This window comes from Trachemys scripta, chromosome 2, assembly GCF_013100865.1.
Source record: "Trachemys scripta elegans isolate TJP31775 chromosome 2, CAS_Tse_1.0, whole genome shotgun sequence".
NCBI classification, from domain to species: Eukaryota; Metazoa; Chordata; order Testudines; family Emydidae; genus Trachemys; species Trachemys scripta.
The window spans coordinates 248,598,061-248,621,799 of NC_048299.1; the positions used below are offsets into that span (position 1 = coordinate 248,598,061).

Below are 23,739 nucleotides of genomic sequence, written 5' to 3' on the forward strand. Positions count from 1 at the left end.
ATGATAGCATGAGACCATGTATTTATGCAGGCTGTGAAAAGTGCCTCTTCACATACTTAATTAGCTCAGAGGTGTCATGAGAATTAGTTAGTTCATTACAGAAGAGAACTTTGAAAATATAAAACACTTATGTAGTGTTGGGTATTATTCTGTCTCGTTAAGACATTTTTTACAGTTAAAAGTGCAGACAAAAGCCCTGTTTTAAGCTTTAAGCTTTTACATTTTACATAATTTAAGAATTGTCTTAGGGTGTATGACCTTGGTAGAATTCCTTATGTATTTCGTAAGAGCTACATTCCAAAACCCTTACTCACGGTGAGCAGCACCTTATTCCACAAGTGCTTATATAGATTTCAGTGGGAGCACTTGTGGAGTAAAGCACTATTCAACCTAAGTTAAAGGTATCCAAGGGGGAGGGATAGTTTAGTGGTTTGAGCATTGGCCTGCTAAACCCAGGGTTGTGAGCTCAATCTTTGAGGGGGCCATTTAGGGATCTGGGGCAAAAATCTGTCTGGGGATTGGTCCCCCTTTGAGCAGGGGGTTAGACTAGATAACCTCCTGAGTCCCTTCCAACCCTGATAGTCTATGATTCTAAGTCTGACCCTAAATCTCATTTGCTGATCTCTGTTATTCTGACAGGAGGAAAGTTTTAGGAAAAAATGGCACTTGCAAATTATACATTATTTCAGTTTTGTGCATGAGTTACATCCTCATTTATCTTTGTCAAAACCAAAATAATTCTACAACTGTGGTGTGCCTGACTCAGCAGGGGAGTAGGGGAACAAGTGACTCATGTGAAACTTTTTATTAGCTCCAGTCCCTGCTTCTCACCACAATCAAGAAGTACAGCAACCCAAAGAATCTTCATGTGTTTTACGGAAGAACATGTAAGTAAATCTTTAGGGTTCTATTCTAAAAGGGCTTGAAGTGGAAAATCAGTTAACTGTTTGTAAGTACTTAATACAGTAATTAAGTACTGATTTTACACTATTAAAAATTGAATTAATATTCCAGGACTGGGCATTCACTTTAAGGACCAGATCCTCAGCCGGTGTAAATCATGCTAGTTCCGGTAAAGTTAGTGAAGCTACAGCAAATCACAACAGCTGAAGATCTGATCCTAAATGATGGCACCACAGCTCAGCTCTAGGCTCTTTCCAGAACATAGGTGGTTCGACTGTGCATTCATACAAATATTTGGGGAACTAATCTAAATGCAAGTTACATTTGGGATTTCCCACACAATTAACTATGGCTGCAAACATACAAAAAAATTACATTTGTGCTTGAAGTTAAGCATGTTTTTAAAGGTCTGCAGCATCGGGGCCTGTGTCCATAACATTGTGGGGTGTTGATAGCAATGTTTCTACTAGAAACATTTATTCCTTCCTCCATTTTCTTTTAGTAGCTGTAAGACTTACTATTGCTGCCCCATGGCATAATCACTATGTGTCTTCTGGGAGCATCTGGCTCAGGATTGGATGTGTTTACAATGGGGAAACTTTACTAACCTAAAGAATAAAATCAATCCATTCTGCCTTGCACTATCTTTACGGAGTCATATACCTCAAAAGTGGTCTATTGTCCTTTGGTCCTTATTAAGAATGTGTGGTGTTTAGATACATCTTTGTTTTTGTCTGTATATGGATAGTTATTGTATCTCATTTTCTTTGTATTGCTGTATGTTTGTATTTTAGTTACACATTCATGTATGTATCATTATGTATTGTAATTGACATGTGTTTGTTGCCATCGCTGCCCTCTCTAAATACAATTTAAATATATGAACCTTCTATTAAACACCAAGGGCCTCACTGAAGTCAGGAAGAGTATGTCTACATCGCAATGAACACCAATGGCTGGCCTGTATCAGCTGGCTTGGGCTTGTGGGGCTGCAGGGCTATAAAATTGCAGTGTTGACATTCAGGCTCAGGCTGGAGTCCGGGATCAGGGAACCTCTGGGACCAGCCTGAGCCCAAACGTCGACACAGCAATTTTATAGTCCCACAGCCCAAGTCAGCCAACATGGGCCAGCTGTGTGTATTTTATTGCTGTGCAAACATACCCTAAGAGCCTTTCCACTGACTTCAGTGGGCTTCTGGGCCAGGCTCTAATTTCTGTGCTGAATGCCCCACACTTACCAAGCAAACATGTTTTAAGCAACTTTTCTACATTTATCTTTTCTCTTCATAAAACCCTCATAGCATTTCCTGGTACTTCTAAAAAGGTGAAATAACTACTCTAAGTCTCCTGAGGGAGGGATAGCTCAGTGGTTTGAGCATTGGCCTACTAAACCCAGGAGTGTGAGTTCAATCCTTGAGGGGGCACTTAGAGACCTGGGGCAAAATCAGTACTTGGTCCTGCTAGTGAAGGTAGGGGGCTGGACTTATTGACCTTTCAAGGTCCCTTCCAGTTCTAGGAGATAAGATATCATTTTTTTTTTTTTTAAACCCTGACAGCTGAAACGGGGTGGGGGAGGTGAGAGGGGAATATTTTGAAACTCAGATGTGATTTTCTTTTTCCTACTTTTATGTATTCTGTGGATTTTAAAAAACAAATTAGACAGCATGCAAAGCACAAGTATAATGCATGAGATAAAATCACAATGTAAAATGCAGCCATTAATACAACTTTTGCTTTGTATAAAAATACTTTGTATAGTATAGGGAATGATTTCATAATGCCACCCTTTTCCTTATGTGTAATCCTTTCCCTTCAAGTAGCTGTTGAAATAATGGGGCCACTTGTGGTCAAACTATACTTGACTTTTATATAGGCATGAAGCACACTGTGATTATGCAAGTACCCCCACCCGACAACTTGTGTATGGACTAGGCAACATTGCTTGGGAAAAGCCCAAGGACTGCAAAGACTGTGTCAAAATGGAGTAAGGACTTCAGTATTTGGCTGCATGCCTTTACGATATTCAATCATGGCTTTCAAATAAGCCATGTTTATATTGTCTAGTGGTTTGATTTAGAATTTGCACTGACAAGTCAAAATATTTTGTGGAAGCTAGTTTATATTAGCTGGCAAATTCCATTAATTCTCTTATTTTTATGAGACAGAATTTTGCATGCTCCTTCCAAGGTGAAAGTCATTTAAAAAATGGCAATAAAGAATTTGGACAAGGGTAGTGAAGCTGTATATCAGTAATATAGCTCTCATTACATTATATATGTAACAGACTACAGCATATAGAGATGTTTTCAGAAATGTTCCCATGTTGGTCTCCTTTCCCTTTGGCACCGCTGATACTTCTTGTCTTTGATTTTTGTTCTAGAATATGAATGTGAAATATAAAGGAATGGCTAGATTATCAGTGAACAAGAGATTGGGAGAGGGTACAAGAAGCAAACTCCCCCACCACTGATCCCGTGGAGGCGACAACTACGGTGAGCTGAGGAGCACAGGCTGGTGTAATGCTAGACTCCCCCAAAAGAGAATGCTTATTGCCCAAGTTCTTCCATACCTGGCAGTGGAGGGCTGGAACAGGGTGTGTAGAGAGCAGGTGACAGAACTCCTGTTCTAGCAGAGGGATTGTGGCTGAGTGAGATGACGTTCTCCAGGAACTTCTGGTACTATGCAGTTGTTCTTTGTCCCACTTCAACAACAGTGAACAGTGTCTGAAGACTACAATCTGACCTAAAAGGCCTTTCCCAATATTCTTGTCTTTCATTTAAAAATGAGATTAAATAATTGTTTTTAGCTCTTACAGTCTGTAATCCTTACATCATCAAAACACATGACAAACATTAAATACCACTGGCATCACTCCCATAATTAATCCTCACAGTACCCAGCAAAGTAGATGATTATGAGGATTCCTATTTTAAATAGCTAAATTACAGGTGGGGAAACTGAGGCACAGATTGACTGAGTGACTTGCCTGAGGACACAGGAAGAATCAGGCCAGCACCAGGAGTAGAACTCAGCAGTCTCTGGCTCCCATCTTTTGCTCAGATCACTAGGATCCACCTTCCCTCAATAATATAATATATAGATGCCGACAGAAAATAGGAATCTAGGGGGGGAAATTGCTTTCCCAGACTGGTTTCTCTTTTTGTTATGTATAATGGTAATGATCCCAAAAATCTGTGTATGCTGGGGAATACAAGGATAACCATGTTGCATTCTTAAAAGAAAGACACGGGACTTGTCAAAATGAAAGTGCAGGGTCTCTGGAGGGCAAAATGCTCCGAAACTAGGCAACAGACACAAAAGGATGAGGCTCTTTGGTGGAGGGCATTTTGCCTCAATATTACAGTAGATATAGAGGGTTGTTCTTTTCCCTCCTACTAAAATGCAGTGTGGCCATACTTCAGCATAGCTTCACTGATTTACTTTTTCCATATTAGAAGTTCCAGAAAGCTCTCAGAATTTACCACTTGTTTTAAGGACTGACTCATGATTTTTAGCTGAACCATTTCACACAGATCTGTTTCTAATTCTGAACCAGGGTGTTAATTTCTAGCCCCAAGGATGATCAGCTGTTTTAGAGAGAGAGTAGCTGATGCAACTCCAAAGAATTTTTGGCTTTCAAAGGTTTTTTTTAAGAAAGTCCCCAGTGTTCACCTTTTATTGTGATCCTGTTATACTCAGGTAATGACATTTTATATTTAAGAATTGGGTGGTGGGGGAATAAAACAAACAGCTGCCGAGCAGGTGGATTGCAATCAGTGATCTAGATGGTGTGATTGTGGCACTATTCTGAGTAGGCCGTGAGGTGGAGCTAGGGGGGACTGGGGCAGGATTGTGCTCAATTGCTTTCCGAGCACTCCCAAACGCAGGCACTGTACTGACTGCCCTGGGTGACTAGGGAAGGAAAATGGGGCTGTCCAGGCTGAATCCCCACTCTGTCACTTTGAATACAGAAGATGGGGGCCTGCAAGGATTTTAAAAACTAATACTTGCCACTCCAGGCTTGTATTAAACTCCCAAGGTTACAGCTTTTCTCTGACCTTGGCTTGGCTGCCACCACCCAAATGCCACACCCCCCATGCCTCCTGGACCCAGGAAGGAGCACTTGGGAATTCCTCCCTGTGGGGTACCCTCAAGCCCTTTCACACACACCCCTCCCTCCCACAGGGAAGAGCTGAGAAAGAAACAAAGGAAATTAGCATTACTATCAGCTAATCAAATAACATGCACAAACCTCTTAGGACACCAAAAATTCCAATCCTGTTCTTTAAAAAGGTAAATTTTAATAAAAACAAAAGGAAGAAAATACATCTGGAACTTAGGCTTTGCTAGATTTTAAATCCAAAAATTAAGCACCCAAAATAGCTTTCTTGGGGGTTAGCTTAAAGGTTACAAGCAAACAAAATGACAAGTTTCAGAGTAACAGCCGTGTTAGTCTGTATCCGCAAAAAGAAGAACAGGAGTACTTCCGAAGAAGTGGGCTGTAGTCCACGAAAGCTTATGCTCTAATAAATTTGTTAGTCTCTAAGGTGCCACAAGTACTCCTGTTCTTCTTTAAGCAAACAAAAGCATCTGGAGTTAGCACAGAGGAGATCCACAAGCCAAAACAAACAAATAAACCTAATCACATCTATTTAAACATGCCCTGTCCAATGATTTCTTCTAGGTATGGAAGATGAATTTTTATACCTGGTTCAAGCCTTACACAGCATTCCTGCTTATAGCATTGCTTCTCCAGAGAACAACAGACAAAGAGAAAGTTTCTTTCCCAATTTTAAAAGTTCTAGCCTTCCCATTGGCTCTTTTGGTCAGGTGCCCACTCCTTTTCTTTTACCTGTGGACTTGTTAACTCTTTACAGGTAAAGCAAGTAGAGAACAGACACCAAGAGGGATTTTACAGCTAACTGGCTGGCTGGGTGTTCATAAAAGGGAGCTCCCCCCCATGCACACACACTTCATTTATCACAGGGGCCAGGAGACTCCGACCACTAATAGGCCCTTGTGAACTCCACACTGTGTATCAGCACAAAGACTAGGGACAATCTGGCCCTGTATTTGCTAAACTGTAGCGACGTGATATGCAAACACATGCCAACTTTTGTAACTCATAACAACAGCCCATTCTTCCTGAAATTAGACATTCAAGTTTGTTTTCAGGGTTTATGCATATTTCATGGGTGTCAAATATCAACCATCCTGGCTCTGATGCTTTTCTTGTGTCCAAAGTCTTGCTTTGGTATTTCTCTCTCTCTTCATCTCCCTAATTTCAAAAGCTATCTTAGATCCGGGCTAGCTTTTCTGTGTTGTATGCTGAGCTCCCCAGACATGTATCGCAGCCTACATATTTTTATGGGAGTATAATCATTAACAAACAATAATGCACTGAAGTATCTATATAACAAGGAGAAGAGGAATAGAAAATATGCTTGTGTAAAACGGATGATGCAAGAGAAATCAACCTTATAATTTGTGATTATCTCACATTTGAGTGCTTGTCTTAATGTAATATTAATGCTAAAAAAATTTGCATTTGATTTATATAATTATTCATTAAAGAACAGAAATCCATATCTTTTCAATAGCCTGGGTCAGACCCCCAGTCATATCTCCATTGCGGCCCTCCAGTTCTGTGCTTGATTCCATTGCGGAGCTATGACAGTTTTCACCAACTGAGGATCTGACTCATAGAACCAGGGCCGGCTCTGGCTTTTTTGCCGCCCCAGGCAAAAAAGCGTCTGGCCGCTTCCCCCTCCCCCCAGCGCGGCAGGGGAGGGCGGCCGGAGCACCGGGGGGAGGGCGGCAAGCCCGGCCGTGGCCCCGCTCTTCCCGGCGGCCGGAGCTGGAGCGCCGCACCGCGCCGCCCCCCTCCAGGTGCCACCCCAAGCACAAGGTTGGTGGGCTGGTGCCTGGAGCCGGCCCTGCATAGAACTTAACAAAGCTTCACCATCGGAGTTTGCAGTCTCCTTGATCTTGTTTGCAGAAATTTGGTTTTCAGAGCTTATAAGATTTGCTTGCTTCCTCAGCAGAGCTTAAAAATTCCTTGTACCACCACAGGGCTACAGTCCAAAGTATTTTATGAGTTTCATAGAAGTTCTCTGAGACTGAAAAAAATTGAACACCAGATCTATTTAACCTAACTCATTTGGGGACTGGAGTATTGTAATAGGGGCATGAAGGGCAGGAATCCTCCCACACAAACTGTGGGGTGAAATCTGTGCTGCTCTTTAGATGCTACACCAGCCTAATAGGTGGAGTAGCTTCCACAGTCCTGGACCCACTCCCTTTGCTGAGGCGAAAGACTAAAGTACCTGCAGAGCTGCAAATTCTCTGGTCCCTGGCCCTCTGCTGATCCACCTCTGGCTACTATTAAAACGTAAATACGTGTATTTGTTTTCTAATGTGTAGATTAAAGGTTTTCCTATTAGGTGAAACTATAATGATCCATTTACAAAATCCTGCTACAATAATAATACATAAGTAATCTCTTACCTGTGCTAATTACCAGGGGTTCTCAGGACAAAATTTTTGGTGGCCTCAGAATATGGCCACCAACACTTGCTGGTGGCCACACTCACACTTTTTCATAAAATAGTTAATTAGCTTTAGGAAAACCAAATAAATATGCACAAATTACAATGATTTGGACATGTATTTATTTATTGCTAGCAAGTAAGTCTGTTGTGAAAAGTGATAATTGTATGTTTGTTAATATCACTTTTCACAACAGTCTTACTCAGCCCTGGCAAGCCTGGGGACAAATTAAGCTCTGAATGGAGGGTCGGGGGAGGCAGTGGGGGCCAGGGGAAATGGGAGTTGGGGGCTGGGGGAGGTAGCAGCGGGCTGGAGCCTGAGGCCCTGCTGCCAAAGACTGAAGCCTCGCAGCTGGAGGACAGGGCCCAGGAATGGAGCCTGAAGCTGTGTGGCTGGCGTCTGGGGCCTGCCGTCGCTCAGCCAGAGCCCAGGGCTGGAGCCTGAAGCCCCATGTCCAGAGCCTGCCACCCTGCCATCCCAGGGCTGAAGCCCAAAGCCTGAGCCCCACCGCCCCTGGGAAGGCAGGAAACCCACTGGCTGCCTGGTTCTCTGATGTTGTGGCCCAGGTGACTCCAAAGGGGGAAGGATCCAATCCCTGCTGATAGCCCCAGCAACCAACATCAAGGCAGTGCATCCAGGTGCAAAAGGGAGCCCTCTCTCCCCATCACAGTCCAGGGGGCTGTGGCCACACGAAAAGCCCCTGGTGGCCGCATCTAAGAAATGCTGAACTAGACTACATCCTGTAACAGAGTAACTGTGCTGACTGAGTCTATGCATGAGTGTCACATCCATAGACAGCCCCTAAAGGCTGTGGCTCCTCCCATCTGAATCATAGACTATCAGGGTTGAAAGGGACCTCAGGAGGTCATCTAGTCCAACCCCCTGCTCAAAGGCAGGACTAATCCCCAGACAGATTTTTACCCCAGTTCCCTAAATGGCCCCATCAAGAATTGAACTCACAACCCTGGTTTAGCAGGCCAATGCTCAAACCACTGAGCTATCTCTCCCAGGTTCTGGAAAGAACCCTGACTCAGGGAGTAACATTGAGAGGAATTTTGCAGGACCAGGGTGTGATTCTGTCCCCTTTTCCAATAATAAATACATGTTCTGCTGTGGCTGAGCTCATGTCATCATTCCAGGGACTCTGTTCATGTGTACTAACCCACCAGAAAGGAGATCATGAGCTCACACAGCCATACAGATAATACATAAGGAGATGAGAATGCTCACGATAGATTAGATAGATTAAATAGGAAGAAGCATATTTTCTAATGGCTAGGGTAAGAATTTGGTTTCTTCCATGTTCCCTTCCCAGTTCTATCCCGGAGTCACTTATCTGAAGCCTGACATGACACCTTGCACCTGAAGGTTCCAGAATACTTTACAAACATTAATTATAACATTTCTCTGATGTGTCAAGCATTAGAACTACCAACTGCTACTGCACTCATTTTACAGGCAGTAAGATCACTTAACCCACACAGTAAAATAGCTCAGTGGTTTGAGGATTGGCCTGCTAAACCCAGGGTTGTGAGCTCAATCCTTGAGGGGGCCAGTTAGGGATCTGGGGCAACAACAAACTGTCAGGGACAGTACTTGGTCCTGCTAGTGAAGGCAGAGGACTGGACTTGATGACTCTTCAAGGTCCCTTTCAGCTCTATGAGATATTTATATCTCCAATATAAATTATATACATCTGAGTAAACTCAGGAACTGATACTGGTAGGGGTTCCACATTTCCAAAGAGCTGTTGTGCACCCTAAATGCCCATTGAAAGTCAATGAGCACAGAGCAGCAATTAGGTTATGCTCCACACCTGGATGGCCAAGCTACAATGACAGAGTGGAGAATAAAACAAAGATGTCTCAGAGTAGAACATAGCTGGAATCAGGCCTGTGCTCTAACCACTACACAACTTGCTCCTCTCTTACTGTAAACTTGTATCATATGCAAACCTGGTACTGCTAAAACCAAATAAGTAACAACAAGGAGAGGTATCAAAAGGGTAGCCATGTTAGTCTGGATCTGTAAAAGCAGCAAAGAGTCCTGTGGCACCTTATAGACTAACAGACGTATTGGAGAATACCCACTTCTTAAGCTCATCCTCCAATACATCTGTTAGTCTATAAGGTGCCACAGGACTCTTTGCTGCTTTAACAAGGAGAGGAAGAGACATGCAATACAATGAACACTTCAGTGAATTCATAAACTCAAGTGCAAGTAAAATACTGTATTTGTATGAACTACTAGCCTAATTACTGGTAACTTGCTGTGTTCAGGCGAAAGAAAACCCAGTGTAATATCTTCAAATGGTATTTGTAAAGACAATAGCTTCCTATTACAGGACAAAATTGCAATAGTTTATCTTATTTAATTGTTATCTGACATCATAATATGTTAAAACTTTAATATGCATATAAATTTGTCCTGCATCTTTGGAGAAATCTCACTATAAAGAACATATTGTAAAAAATGAAGGGAAAAAAAGATGTGGTTGCAGGAAATATATTATTACCTAGCAAATGTTGAATTGTGATTTAATTTCACAAGAATGCTCTAATTTAAACACATACATACATACACACACAGTGGCACATAGGAAATAAGGTTATAGAGGGCAAGAGTGAGTCTTTAAGGTTATAGGGTTACCATATGTCCAGTTTTTCCTTGACACTCCCTCTTTTCCCTTTCTCTGTCTGGGAGGATTTCTCAAATAACATGCAATGTGTAAGTTTTTGCAGAGCAGGCAAGCTGCAGCTCAGAAAATGCTCCGATTGGTTTGCTTCCCAATTGATCTCTTCCCTGCATCCACAGCTGATTGGTTCATTCCTCTGCAAGCCACAACTGCCAGATCCCTCCCACACAGGCCCCAGCTTCCAGCCCTGGGGCAGGAGTCCCACAGGGAAGTGTTGACTGACAGCTGTCGCTGCATCCTGGGCTTGTGCCAGCCATCCTGCCACCTCGACAGGAAGCAACACTGCCCCCACCTCCAGCGAGTACCCCCTCCACAGGTACCCCATCCAGCTCCCCCTCCCCTCTTTTTCCCCCCAAATACCCCCACCACTTTCCCCACAGCTCTTCCCCCTCCGGCAGTGTCCTCTTTTTGGGAACCTGAAATGTTAACCCTCGCTGTATATATTAAGGGCAATATGTAGTTGCGCTGCCCTGGGAGGAGGTATAGTTCTTCTTCCAGGACAGGGGGAAGGAGTATTTTGCTACATCCCATTTCAGAGCACAGCACACTCCCTCACCCCCACCCAGACAGCTCCATTGGCTGGTGCACTGGGGAAGGAGATGAACCCACTCAGTTGCTCACAATGCAGTGTTTTCCCCATGAATTGAAATGCAGGGGGGATTTGAATTTACGGGGGAGGGGGAAGGGTCAGGGCTGATGAGGGGTGAGACCGTGAGGGTGAAGGTGGGTTGTATGACAACATAGTAAAAACTGAAAAATGTTTCATGACCATTTTATTAGATTTAACTCATGTTTTAAAATCATCACACAAATTAAAGTTGTCTACTCAAGCTGTCTGTGAAGCACGACATCTACACTCTTCTTGGTTTCTTGTTATAATTTTGCACAATTCTGTTAATGAACTTCTTGAATGCAATGCGTTTGTCTTTGGTGGCTTCTCGTGTGTCTGGAACTTCCATTCCTTCAATTGATATGCTCATTAGTTCATTCACATGATCAGGCAGAAAGCGACTTCTTTCAGAACACAAAATTCTATTCAATGATGAAAAAGAACACTTAACTGTAGCTGTTGTGACTGGGAGTAGCAAGAGATGAATTCCTACTTCTTTCATCCCAGGAAACATAGCATAAAGATCCGGTTGAGCCACTAGTGATGATAAAATAGAAGTTGAAGTCAAATCTTCATTCATTCGTTGTATGATATTCCACTCTGTGTTCAAATTCTCTATTCTGTCCTGAGCACAGGGCAGCCCCATTGCTGGTAGTGCTGCACTCCATGCAACTGTCAGAGGTTGAGTAGAATCTAGAAGTCGTTGTTGTAGATTTTTAAGAATCAAGTCTGTGTGCTTTTTCAGTTGCCTTAACAAACACTTCTTGTCCTCTTCACTTAAGGATTCAATATAAATGCCTTCATTAGTCAACTTCTGGACTGAAGTCTTTGCTTCTTCCCGTACTTTTTCAATGGATAGCTCTCTGATTGATCCAAATTTAGCTTCTATCACTGGCCAAAGATCTACTACTGTTGTAGCAGATGCCTGGATGGCATTGTTTAATGACCCAAGTGGTTTCAACAGTAGACTTACAAGAGAGAGAATGGCAATAGTCTTCTCTGAATATAGTAGCAAAAGTAATCCACCAGCCTCACTACTTAGAGCCATCCCATCTTGGTAGATACTTTCCAAAGCCAGTAATAACAGCTGGAGTAATTTTAAGACAACAGCCAAAGATCGATCATAAGAAAGCCAGAGGGTTTTCCCAGGTTGGACTAATTTGAACTTCAGTCCCAGTGTATCTTCTATATTTTCCAAGATACTCAGTCTTTTTGGACAGTTGCTGAAAAAAGAATATAATGAAGACATTAAATTTATAGATTTTTAATGTCTTTTGAAGAGTCTGCAGCTCGTACTAATGCTAGTTGGAGTAGATGGCCTCTGCAGTGTGTATAGGAGAGATTACGGTTACACTTTTCTCTGAGCAAAACTTGTACTCCACCATGTCTTCCAGAGAAGTTTGCAGCTCCATCAAATGCACAAGCAGCCATCTGTTTGGGGTCCAATTGACAAGCATTTAACTCTTCTAAGATGTGGGTTGTCACAGATGCAGCCGACGTGTCTTCTATAACTTGAACATCTAGAAATGCATCTACTGGCCTATCCCTGACATCAAGATAATGTACACAATGACTTAATACTTGATGCCCATTTGTATCGGTGCATTCATCAGCCATGTATGCAAATTTTTTGAATGTGATGAGAGAGTTCACTTTTTCAACTGTTGATTCCTTCACTGTTGCACCACATGCTTCTAGCCAGTCAGTTGAGTTTCTTGCAGAAAGATAGTAAGCATTTGCTGGTCTTGTTCGGAAACAGTGTTCAACTTCAGGATGAACAAGTGACAATGCACTTAACATTGGCCTACAGTTTGTAGTGTGTTGTATCTCTTGTTTAAATAGAAAGTATGATGCCACAGCCATGTTTGTTCATATGAACTATGTTGTTTCTCCAGCATTCTTAACAGCCTCATTAACACTCACTGGTGTTGTCTTTGGTCAGTGGAGACTCAGAGTTCAGGGGTGCTTTCACATGAGTTCACCTCCCAGGTGGGGGGCAAGAAGGCACCTTGCTCGTTCCTCCAGCTGCTCACTGTTCGCTCTGACCACTGTTGTTCATTGTGCCACCATTCACTCCATTGCTCTGTTGTCAATGGCCCTGCACCATCACCTTCTGCTGAACCTGCCACTGTGAACTCTGCGAGTTGGTCTCTTGAGGTTCCACCCAGCTCTCAGTGATTTCAGCTGAGCTCTCAGTGGGAGAACCTCTCTGCTAGAGCAGACTAGGCCATCTCTTCCACAGAAATACTGTCTCCACAGCAGGACTAAGCACTTAGACCTAATGATTTCAGCTGTAGTGGTCACTTAACAAAACAAGAGACTAAAATGGAGCCTAATCAGCTCTGTCTTTAAACAGTGGAGAGGGGCAGGTTAAAAAGTACTTTTGACTCAGGCAGACCATCAAGCAAAACACCTGTCCCCACACTCTCTCTTGATTCCCTCAATCAGCACAGGCTAAGTACAGTTCTACTGCCCTTTACTCATACAATAAGAATAACAACATTTCATCCTCCCCCCACTCCGCATTCAAGTGATTTGTAACCCAACCCCAGCTAAAATCTATCACTTGGGCAACACAGATCTGTTTGCTGGATACCTAGGTAGGAGGGGGAGGGATACCTCAGTGGTTTGAGCCTTGGTCTGCTAAACCCAGGGTTATGAGTTCAATCCATGAGGGGGGCCATTTAGGGATCTGGGGCAAAAATTGGGGATTGGTCCTGTTTTGAGCAGGGGGTTGGATTAGATGACCCCTTGAGGTCCCTTCCAACCCTGATATTAAAAAAAAAAAAAAAACTATCACAATGGGAAGTACTGGGCATGCAGCTTCTGGCAAAGCTAACATAACTATGCAGGGGAGTAGGTGTGTGCTTGAGGGGAAGGGTAACTCTTACTCCAATGCACCACCCTGTATCATGAGGACCCCATCTATCCCAAAATGAATATATATAAAGTCAAACACTAAATCTATATATATACAATTTAAGAAAAAGGATGCAAATATTTTGAAAAATGCTAAAGTATCTTTTGGATCAGCCACTTTGCCAAAACAATTGGTAAGAGGTGAAGGACTGAATGGGCATACAGATGGAGCTATCCTTTTGCACCATAGAGATGGTCCTTCTGGTTCGGAGTCCTCTCTGGGTGCCTCATTCTCTTCCCCATCCCCCATCCCCCTGCAGATTTTGTAATGCAAAGAGTTGTTTGTCAGTCAGTTGAAAGCATATTACTAATAGACTGCAGCTAACTGTGACTAATGACACATTTTGTTTTCCTTTATTTCTAGTATGAGCCATCAGTGGATTATCAACCTTCAGAAGAAAATGAGAATTTTTGCCTCAATAACTCGACACATTTGGGGACTTTTTGTATCAGAGAGGAAGCCTGGCTGGAAGAATCTGTTGCAGCTTTTTGCAGTTTGCTCTACTGTTAGCTTTATCATAAGCAGCCTCTTATTTCTTGGCTTGCATTCCTTTCTAGCACACTATCCTTTGGTTTCCTTAGCAATTTCTGGGTCCACCTGGATTGGCCTGTCTACTGGGTTGTGTTCCTCCAAGCACATGCGCTGCTTTGGCACACTGTTTGTTCTTTCTTGCAGCTTGCGTGAAGGTAGAAATGCGCTTATTGCTGCTGGGACTGGTGTCGTGGTAGCTGGCAACATCCAAAATATTTTTCACAACCTAAAGATATTGGCAGACAGTATAGCTTGCAATCTAGAGATTGAGCAATTTTCCTTTATAAAAGACTATATTAAAATAATTCAGTGGATTTATAATGAGACTAAACATTTAAGTAACCCAGTGGAAGAAGTAGTATCACTGAGTGACAAATTCAATGTATCTTACTTAATTTCAGATGAAAATTTGAAAATGAAGTTGAACAACACAAAACAACAAATCCAGAGTGTTACTAACCATATATCTTCTATACTGGCTATACAGCCCTATATAAACCAGGGGTTGTTGCCTATAATAGGAATTCTTCTAGTTCCTCTTGGCACATACCTTTTCTTCAGAAAATTCTTGGGCACTCATAGTGTGAAGTTTAAGAATATTTACATTACAAAACAGTTCATTAAATTTGATGAGCACCAAAGGCAGCAACAAAAGCCCTGTGTTCTTCCACTCAGTAAAAAAGAGAGCAAAAAGTATGTGATCGTCCCATCCCTCTGCCTAACACACAAGGAAAGGAAAAGCATAGGACGTGTTCTAATCCCTGTATTTACTAATCTTTGCATCTGGGTTCTGTTTGCAGCAGTAGATTATTTGCTTTACTGGCTAATTTTTTCAGTGAGCAAGCATCTCCACGCATTACCAGCGCTAGAGGTTAATTTGAAAGTCAGGTACCAAGTAAGTACCTTACCTATAATACACTATATTGCTCCTGATAAGTTTTAGTATAGAAAAATTCCTCTTGACTTCAGTGGATGCTCGATCAAGCCCATAGATACTTCCCTGGATTCTTTCATTCCATAGAAGTCACCATTACCCATCTATTCATGTATTTCTAGTAGGGTCATTACCATGGTGTCTGTGCACCAAATATAATGCTTCAAGTAATTTTGCTGTATGGGACCAGACAATTCTCTGCTCTTTCTTTGGTTTCATATTTCTAGGGGAAGATATGTAGGAGAAGGGACAGTTTCACCAGCCAGTCTGTATGTTGATGTATTGTGGGGAAGGTCCACCCAAAGAGAGAAGTTTTGCATTGCATTCTAACAAGATGCTCTCTGGTGGTATGGAGTTTCACAGAGAGGTCCTTCTGCTTGAAACTCTCTGTCCTTTGCTCTCAAGAGCATAATCCTGGAAGCCTATTAGTGATAAGGTCTCTGTAGGTCACCACTTTTATAGTAAATGATATAAGTGACAGAAGAGATGTCTCTGGGTGCAGCTGAGTTGGTTAAAGATTTCACCATTTAACATAATATTGAATCACCCAGGAGCAAATGTTAAAACTATTTTAGCAACCCCACTGTGTTCCTCAAGTATATTGCGCAGTGACACTTACGCATGTATTCCATGCAGTCTCCATCTTGGATCTGCTCCTGAGTGAGGAAGAAGATCTCTGTGGCCACATTTTATTTAAAGAATTCCCTTGAGCATTTATACCATAGAAATGGCTCCCATCTAAAAGAACCGCCCTGCAACTTGCAGTAGGCCAAATTAGGGTGCCCCAAACAAAATCAGTCAGGTAAACAGGTGGGGTGGCAACTTTATTCTAGTTAGACTCTTACACGAAGGGTCATGTCTTCCATAAGAAACTTCCAGCCTCCCTGTGATTTCTGTTCACAACAGCTTCCCCTTCATAAATTTGTGCCACTTGAGCCCAATCACCATAAACTTTCTGGCAACAAGTTACCCTGAAGCTTCACAGAGTGTTTAAATATGAACTCTTGGGAGTGTGACATTACTGAAAGATTTCTTAGGGGAGGATTGAAATCACAGAATATTTTAAACAGGAACCAGTACTCTGACACAAAATGGTAACGCCCTTGGTTTATTACAGAGGAAGGCAACAGATGGAAACTATGTCTCAGAAGAAAGCTCTAGTGTTTAATTCCTCTTTATGAATAGCTTCATTTCCTTTTAAGCACACAAGGATTCCTGCTTTCTGTATACAGTACTTTTTGTACTGGAGGCCATTTTAACAATTTATACTCTTTATTCTGGGCTGTTTTAGCCATAACAACAGCATCATCAGCCACCCAAACTGACTAACAGGCATTGAAAGCTTGTGTGCTAGGAAGAGGATTCCACCTAAATGTTCTATGAATTCTCTAGTAATTTTCATTCTAAATACCTATAGTGGATCTCACAATGGAATGCCACAGGGAGGGAACAATCAACATTTTACCCTCAAAGTCTTATACTTGCAAACAAAGTTGGTGATCCTGCAAGCTGCTCCATGGGTGGAGCCACATAGACATCAGTAGGGCCTGCAAAGGCACAGGAGGTCTGCCCACCCAGGGTGGCTTGCAGGATTAGGGCCTAAACACCTTACATAAAGTAAACAACTTCTTGATACCTGGGGGATCAAGAAATTTCAAAGGGATTTCAAGATGTTTAACTACGTACATCTATGTACAGTGTAGCACATGTTCATTCCTCTACTGTTAATTTCTTGCTGCTCAGCCACTACATTTCTTATTACTTCTTCTTGGGGTTAATTGTGCTAACACTGATCCCCCCCCTTCCCCAAAAAGAGTTCATTTATACAAGAAGCAATTATAAAAATCTCAGGTGTTCTGAAGAGGAGGGTTCTTAAAATGAGGAAAATAATTAGGTATTTGCTTCAAGTTACAACCAAACAGAAAGGGATTTAAAATTATTTAATATTTGATCTGCCAGGACAATTTTTTTCTTTCTCTCATGTGTGTCAGATATTTTACCCATTTCAATAAATAAAATTAAATTGATGGCCCATCTTCAAAAGGGAAGTATAGAAGACACTCACCTTAAAAACCCAGAGAATACTAAATTCAAATCCACTGCCTCTCATATTTCTGGGGGTGTTCTACAATGCTATGGAGAAAACCTGAGTTCAGGTTTCACTCCCAGTTACTGCTCTTTTATTCCCTAGCCAGTGAGCACTGTGAAGGATTCTCATATATAGTCCTTGAAATTAATTTGCAAAGCTTCGGAAAGTATGTTAGCATAAACAGTATAATGGAACGAACTATGGCAGCTCTACTGCACATCATGGCCATTCTGATCTTCACAGCAATCATGGGGTACAACCTCAGATCCCCCTTCTTCAAAGGGACAGACTTCCTGCCTCTACAAATTTTAAGCAATAAGCATGGTAGGCCTGGGGAGGAGGGCTCTGGTCTACACTTGCTGTTCTTTGGGACCCAGAGCTGCTCAGAGGGCCGCTCGTGGGAGAGACCCTGACAACGCCAATCAGATGACTGGGGCATTCTCCTCCCTCCATTCTGCATCTGAGCAGAGGGTTTTAATGCTCTGGCTTTCTCCCAAACCGCATAAATAAAGATCCATGTGGGGATTTTCATTGTGTCACTCAGACAAGAACAGTGGCGTCGCTGAGGGATGCTCTCGGCTCTGAGCAGAGGGCTTTACAGGGAAGTGTCCACACCCAAATCCCTTTGTAGGTGGCAGCCCCCACTCACACAGAGGACTGTTGGGAAACATCCCCCAGCACAGCAATAGGTTCTGTAGGAAGGGTGAGAGGAATTCCCAACGCAGTGGGTTCCATGAAGATGCTGATCCACTGCCCTCCTGAGCAGTGGGCTTTCTGTGGATAATGGTCCCTCAGCCTTCCCAAACAGTGCGCTTTATGGCACTCTCACACCCTTCCTACTTTCCCAAGCAGTGGCATCTGTGAGTGTGTTTCTCTCCACCTCCACCCTACTATAAGCAGCAGGCTCTGTGCTTCTTTCTTTCCCCCCACCCTGCTACAGGAGTGGATGTGGATGGGATTGCAAGAGAATGAGGCTACTAAGAGTCAATTGCCTTAACCAACCGTGGCTCCTTCCTCTCCAAAGACAGAGAACTGTTCGCTTTATAACTTGTAACTGCAGCTGGTCAAGAATTTTCAAACAAAATGTTTTTTCCTATGGAAAACGTGGCTTCTGCACAATCAAAGATTTCTGTGGGAAAATTGAAACAAAATGTTTTGGATTGGGTTTTCCCCAATTGAAACATTTTAGTTTGTCTAATCAAATCTACTTGTATTACTGCAGTGTCTCATGGAATTTGTAGTTTGCGGGCTTCGTGCCCTCATTTTCCCCTATTGGGGGCTCCCTGTCCAGATAACATACAAGATACATTGCAGTTTACCCTCTGGGTGGACCACTGTGGGATATAATGGAAATCCCATGATCCCAATGCATCATGGGGGATGTAATCTGACTGCGGGGCCTGATCCAAAGTTGAGAATGGGGATTTGAGGCACCAGAGTTGCAACTCCTTTGAGGCAGTAGGGCAGCTCAGGTGAAGGAATGCAGTTCACTGAGTGGAAGCAAAATGTTTCTACATTTCATTCAGGACTTTTCATTTCCCAAAAATACTCAGTATTTGAGCTTGAACATCAGCGATTGTCAAAATATCAGAATTTCATGGGATGGAGATTCTGACTTTTGATCAGTTCTACCTGCACTGGACAAATGAGCAGGACTGAGTCTCTGTAACAGAGGGCAGTAGTACACAAACAGGATAATCTATGGCTAATCCAAACTGTGTTCTGCAGAGAGCTGTCTGGTCATGTAGAGATGGATTTGACTGAACAATGTAGCCTTCTGATTACTGTTCAGTTTTCTGCTGTGTGGGAAATGAGTACATTTCTAGTAGATTAGATCCCAGGCTGCAAAGTTCAAACCTTTATTTCAACTTCCTTGAAGTCTATGGAATTTGGATCCCAAGGAGCGGTTCTAATACCCTGTAGGCAGGTATCCACATAAAAAAACCACCCTATCGTTGTCACAATTGGCCCCATAGTGGTCAGTCTCAGAGATAGAGGCCAAAGACTAGTCAAGCAGAATGAAGCCTGCAACCTCTTGAGCATTTTACTCCTGATAAAGACAGGCACAATCTGGCTCCATTTTTTGTATCTGTGTTTCATATTGAATGTCTACTGTGGTCTTTCTTCTCTTATCCACTGGCTCATTTACACAGTACCTTTGTGAATAAATTTCCCTCACCCCCTCTTTAGCTGTTAATCATCAGACATACCAAGAGATCAGAGAAAAGCAACAAAAGTTACTGGGTGGGGGATGGGGGCAGAGAGAGTAAATTATGAGGAAAGATTAAGCAGCAAAATACCACTTTCATTTACCACTTTCATAAAGCTGGACTAAAGGAGAGTAATTAGCTCTTGCCTAATTGAAAAGTAAGCAGAGACGTGTCTACAAATATCTGAAGGGTGTAAACACCAGAGAGGAATAATTGACATGGTTTACAGTAGGAAAAGGATAAAATTAAGGAGAGGGACAATATCATCAAGAAAAAGATCCTGACAGTTTGATCCCTTAGCTTGAGGGACAGACTCCAAAGAGACGTGGTGCAAATCCTATCATTTGGCACATTTCACACACAACTGGGGAGTTCACGAGTAAACATACTGTTATGAACAATCCTTCATTGACAGGAGATGGGTTCGATCATCATGTCTAATACAGATCACTCTGCATAGCTGAGTATGAAATGCAATAACTATTTTAAAAGAAAGTAATTAGTACTAAAACCAGCTTTTTCCCCCATACAGAAAAATGAAAACACGTTTATTTTCAACAATGGAGAGCGCAAGACAACGAATGTTTCCTTTAACTCTTCTCTGTTTAAGCATGAATGCCTCCCTAAACCAGAGTTTTTGCTCTCCTCAACATGGCTCCAGCTTGGATGCATCATCTTTTGTCTAATAATCTTTGCATTATTCTCCACCACCCTGACGCAACTTAAAATACTTGTGTCAACTTCATTTTATCCCAACATAGAGATGAAACGGATACATTATCTGCATGCAAAACTACTGAGAAAAAGATCAAAGATTCCACAGAAAAATGTAAAAAGGAAATTGAACTCATTTGCTACAAAGGTAAGCCATGAACACTATGGAAAAAAATCTCTCTCTCTCTCTCTCTCAGAATAACTGCACAGTTCAGATTCAGAGGCAGATCAGAACTTTTCCAAAGTCCAGGTATAGCTGAATCCAGGGTTTTGGTCTGCTTGATCATAAAGACCCCAGTTCAGGAAAGTATTTAAACATTAGCTTAACTTTAAGCACATGCTAATATACTTTCCTGAATAGAAATGGATTTTAGTACATGCTTAAGTGTTTTCCTGAATTGGGGCGAGAGGTAAATTGCAGTTCTATCAGCATGTTGTCCTATCCACACAACACATGAACTATATTAGAACACACAGGCACACCTAAACAGGCCAGATAATCATGCACTGGCTCTGTGTCTTCATATATGTGTGGAAAGTGCCTACTTTATAAATGGGGTTCTCATGATCCAAACATATAATAATTGGTATTAATAATCAGCTTCTTACTGTTAACAATGTTCAGTTTCTAGCAAATCAAGATGCACTATGGTTAATGCAGTTCTGTTTGTAAAACACAATTGAATGGATACTGCAAATAGCATATAGCGAGAAGAACTTTTTATTTTCATATGCAAAAAACAATGAACTACCCAAATATATATTTTAATGGATTTCTATGCAAAAAAAAGTTCTTGGCATTTAAGATGCTGGATGGCAGGGTCTGTGAAGGACTGGTACTCAGTGGTAACATGTCACTAACACACCTTTTCTGTCTTCTCAGTTCCACTTCTGGTTCCCAATATTCAAGGCAATGGGAATGGTCAGGAAGAAAGAAAAAGACACGATAAACATCAACAATGTTTGAAAAAGGCCAGTTAACCTTTTAGATAAGCTCACAGTTCTTCGGTTCAAAAGGTCCCTGTATATTGCACCTGTATTGCTCCTGCTTTCTTAAAATATTTCCATAAAGTGCTGCCAGTTAATTTGCATATTATATATAAATTTTAAATAAGTAAAAATAAATGTCAAAAGATAGCAGCCTGCAGTATTTTGGTAAAATTTGGGAAACTGTAATAATATTTAATCCTATTATTTAATCCGTTTTCAATTCTGATTCTGCGCTGCCTTGCACCTGTGCAGACATTTAGGGCCTGACTCCCATTCCTGGTAAGGCCACCATACATGGTTGTGGCAGTATTATTCTGTAATTTACATTTGCTCCTACCTTGAATACCCTGTATTCTGCCACAGTGTGTAAAGCGGCTCTACTGTAAAATAGGAATCAGGCTCTTAGTCTCCAATCCAACTTTAAGCATGAGCTGTCCCACTGAAATCACTGAGCCTAACATATTCTTAAGTATCCTGCTGAACTGGTGGCCTTACACATATGTGAAGTGAGAGCAAGATGCTGCTATTCTGAACTGGTAGCAGCTGACAACCACTCTGGACTTATTTTACACATACATAAATGCCACAAAGTGCAAGGCACTGGAAAATCAGGCCTTCTGTGTCCTTGTTTTCTCTTGGACTAACTTATTCTCCCCAAACAATTTCAGGGAACTACACTGGTCATATATAAGGTTACGGTAATATAAGGTTGCTTGAGCAACCTTGATTCTGGCATTTCCTAACTTTCTTCTTGCAATATTAAGAATGTTCTATGAACATAGGGTTGTTTGTTTGTTTGTTTGTTTTTTGTAATTTGTAATTTCCTAGATTTTTAGAAAAGCAAACTGTAAAAACATAAATTCCATCATGAGGCAGCTTGTCGATACCCACATTATTCATCTGCAAGATGAGAATCATTAGATCTATCACACAGACCTCTGACACTTGAACTAATAGAGTAACTGACAGAAGAAGTAGGTTGTTATCCTCTATGTGGACCAGCACTGGAGGGGAATGAGACATACACTTTGCCACTTCCACTGACAGTAGAAGAGTGCTGAGACTCAAAGAATCTTGAGTTCCATTCCAGGTCCGGGAGTAGAATGTGCTCAAATGGGCACAGAGAATCTCTGCTCATTTGCCTCAAGATTGACCTCTCCTGTCCCATCCCCTCCAACCTGTCCTTTTTCCCAGTTCTGTCTCTGACCTGCTCTTGGCTCCTTGTCCCAGTCCCATTCTCTTTGCCTACTCAGTGCCAATCTCCATTCCCAGGTTTCTCATCCCATGCCCAGTTTCCTTGTTCAGCCAGTCCCAGTGCCCCCTTACAAGTTCCTTGTCTGATCTGTCTCCCTCTACCCCATTGGCTCCCAATCCTAATCTCACTCCCTGGTCCCCTCATCCAATCTCAGTCTCCCTCCTACACCCTTTCTGGTGCTTTGCCCCAGTGTCTTTGCCCAGACAATTGCATTTCTCCCCTGCACCTCAGTTCCTTCTGAGATCTGCCCTCATTCCCCCTATCCACAGATTCATAGTCTCTTTTTCCAGCCAGTCTCAATCTCCCATCTCCCCCAAGCTCCTTGCCTGATCCGAGTGTCATACTCCAGCCAATTGGTTCCCAGCCCCTCCCCAATTTCCTTCACCAGCTCCAAATCCAGCCTCCCCTCCCTTCCTCCTGGCTCCCAGTCCACAACCTCGATTCCCCCACAGTCCCCAGTCCCAGTATCTTTTCCCAGCCTGTCCCGGTCACAGTTTCTCTCTTCCTCACTCCAGTTCCATTCTCACCAAATTTCTGGTTACAATTTACTCCTTTTTCTCCCCCCGGTCCAGCTTTTGTATCTTCTGCATTCAACTCCTCCATGCTGTCTGGGTCTCAGCAGGGATGTCATTAATCACATAGGAGAGTCAGGCCCCTTGCTCTCAGTTCCAGTGCGCAGCCCCACCCTGGCCCAGAGCAGCCATTCTGAGCAAAGTCCAGCTTCACCCCTGTAGCCCTGGGCTAGAAGAAGCATGTTCAGTCACTCTGCGCTGTGACGGGATGGAGTACGCTCAGCTGCTCTGTGAGGATGGCACACTCCAGTTCCACATGGTAGCCGTAAGGGGATGGAGCATGCTCAGGTGCTCTGTAGGGATGGTGCTTGCACGGTATAACGAGGCTATGTTTACGCTACAGAACTTATAGTGGCACAGCTGTACTGCTCCAGCTATGCCATGTAAGGTCTCCCGTGTAGCCGCTCTTTGCCAACAGAAGAGAGATCTCCTGCCGGCATAATTATACCACCCCCCAATGAGTGTCATTTGCTATGTCAGCCAGAAAGCCTCTCCTGCCAACATAGCGCTGTCCACACCGGTGTCAAGTATCAGGGGGTAGCCGTGTTAGTCTGTATCTACAAAAACAACAAGGAGTCTGGTGGCACCTTAAAGACTAACAGATTTATTTGGGCATAAGCTTTCGTGAGTAAAAACCTCACGAAAGAATCCGAAGAAGTGAGGTTTTTACTCACGAAAGCTTATGCCCAAATAAATCTGTTAGTCTTTAAGGTGCCACCAGACTCCTTGTTGTTTTTGTAGATACAGACTAACACGGCTACCCCCTG

At 42.6% G+C, this 23,739-nt stretch overlaps 1 protein-coding gene across 3 annotated transcripts; it reads left to right on the forward strand.

The window, feature by feature from the left end:
* The first annotated feature begins 801 nt into the window (after positions 1-801).
* On the forward strand, positions 802-21,904 carry DCSTAMP (dendrocyte expressed seven transmembrane protein). 3 transcript variants are annotated; one of them, XM_034763458.1, is made up of 6 exons: positions 802-887; positions 3,284-3,395; positions 10,267-10,463; positions 14,041-15,103; positions 19,974-20,303; positions 21,039-21,904. In XM_034763458.1, exons 4-6 carry the CDS (start codon positions 14,042-14,044, stop codon positions 21,120-21,122), a joined length of 1,476 nt encoding a protein of 491 aa, XP_034619349.1. In that variant the 5' UTR covers positions 802-887; positions 3,284-3,395; positions 10,267-10,463; position 14,041; the 3' UTR covers positions 21,123-21,904. The 3 variants fall into 3 exon arrangements, with proteins under 3 accessions (XP_034619349.1, XP_034619352.1, XP_034619351.1); XM_034763460.1 differs by lacking the exon at positions 802-887 and adding an exon at positions 2,066-2,227; XM_034763461.1 differs by lacking the exon at positions 10,267-10,463.
* The last annotated feature ends 1,835 nt before the right edge of the window (positions 21,905-23,739 follow it).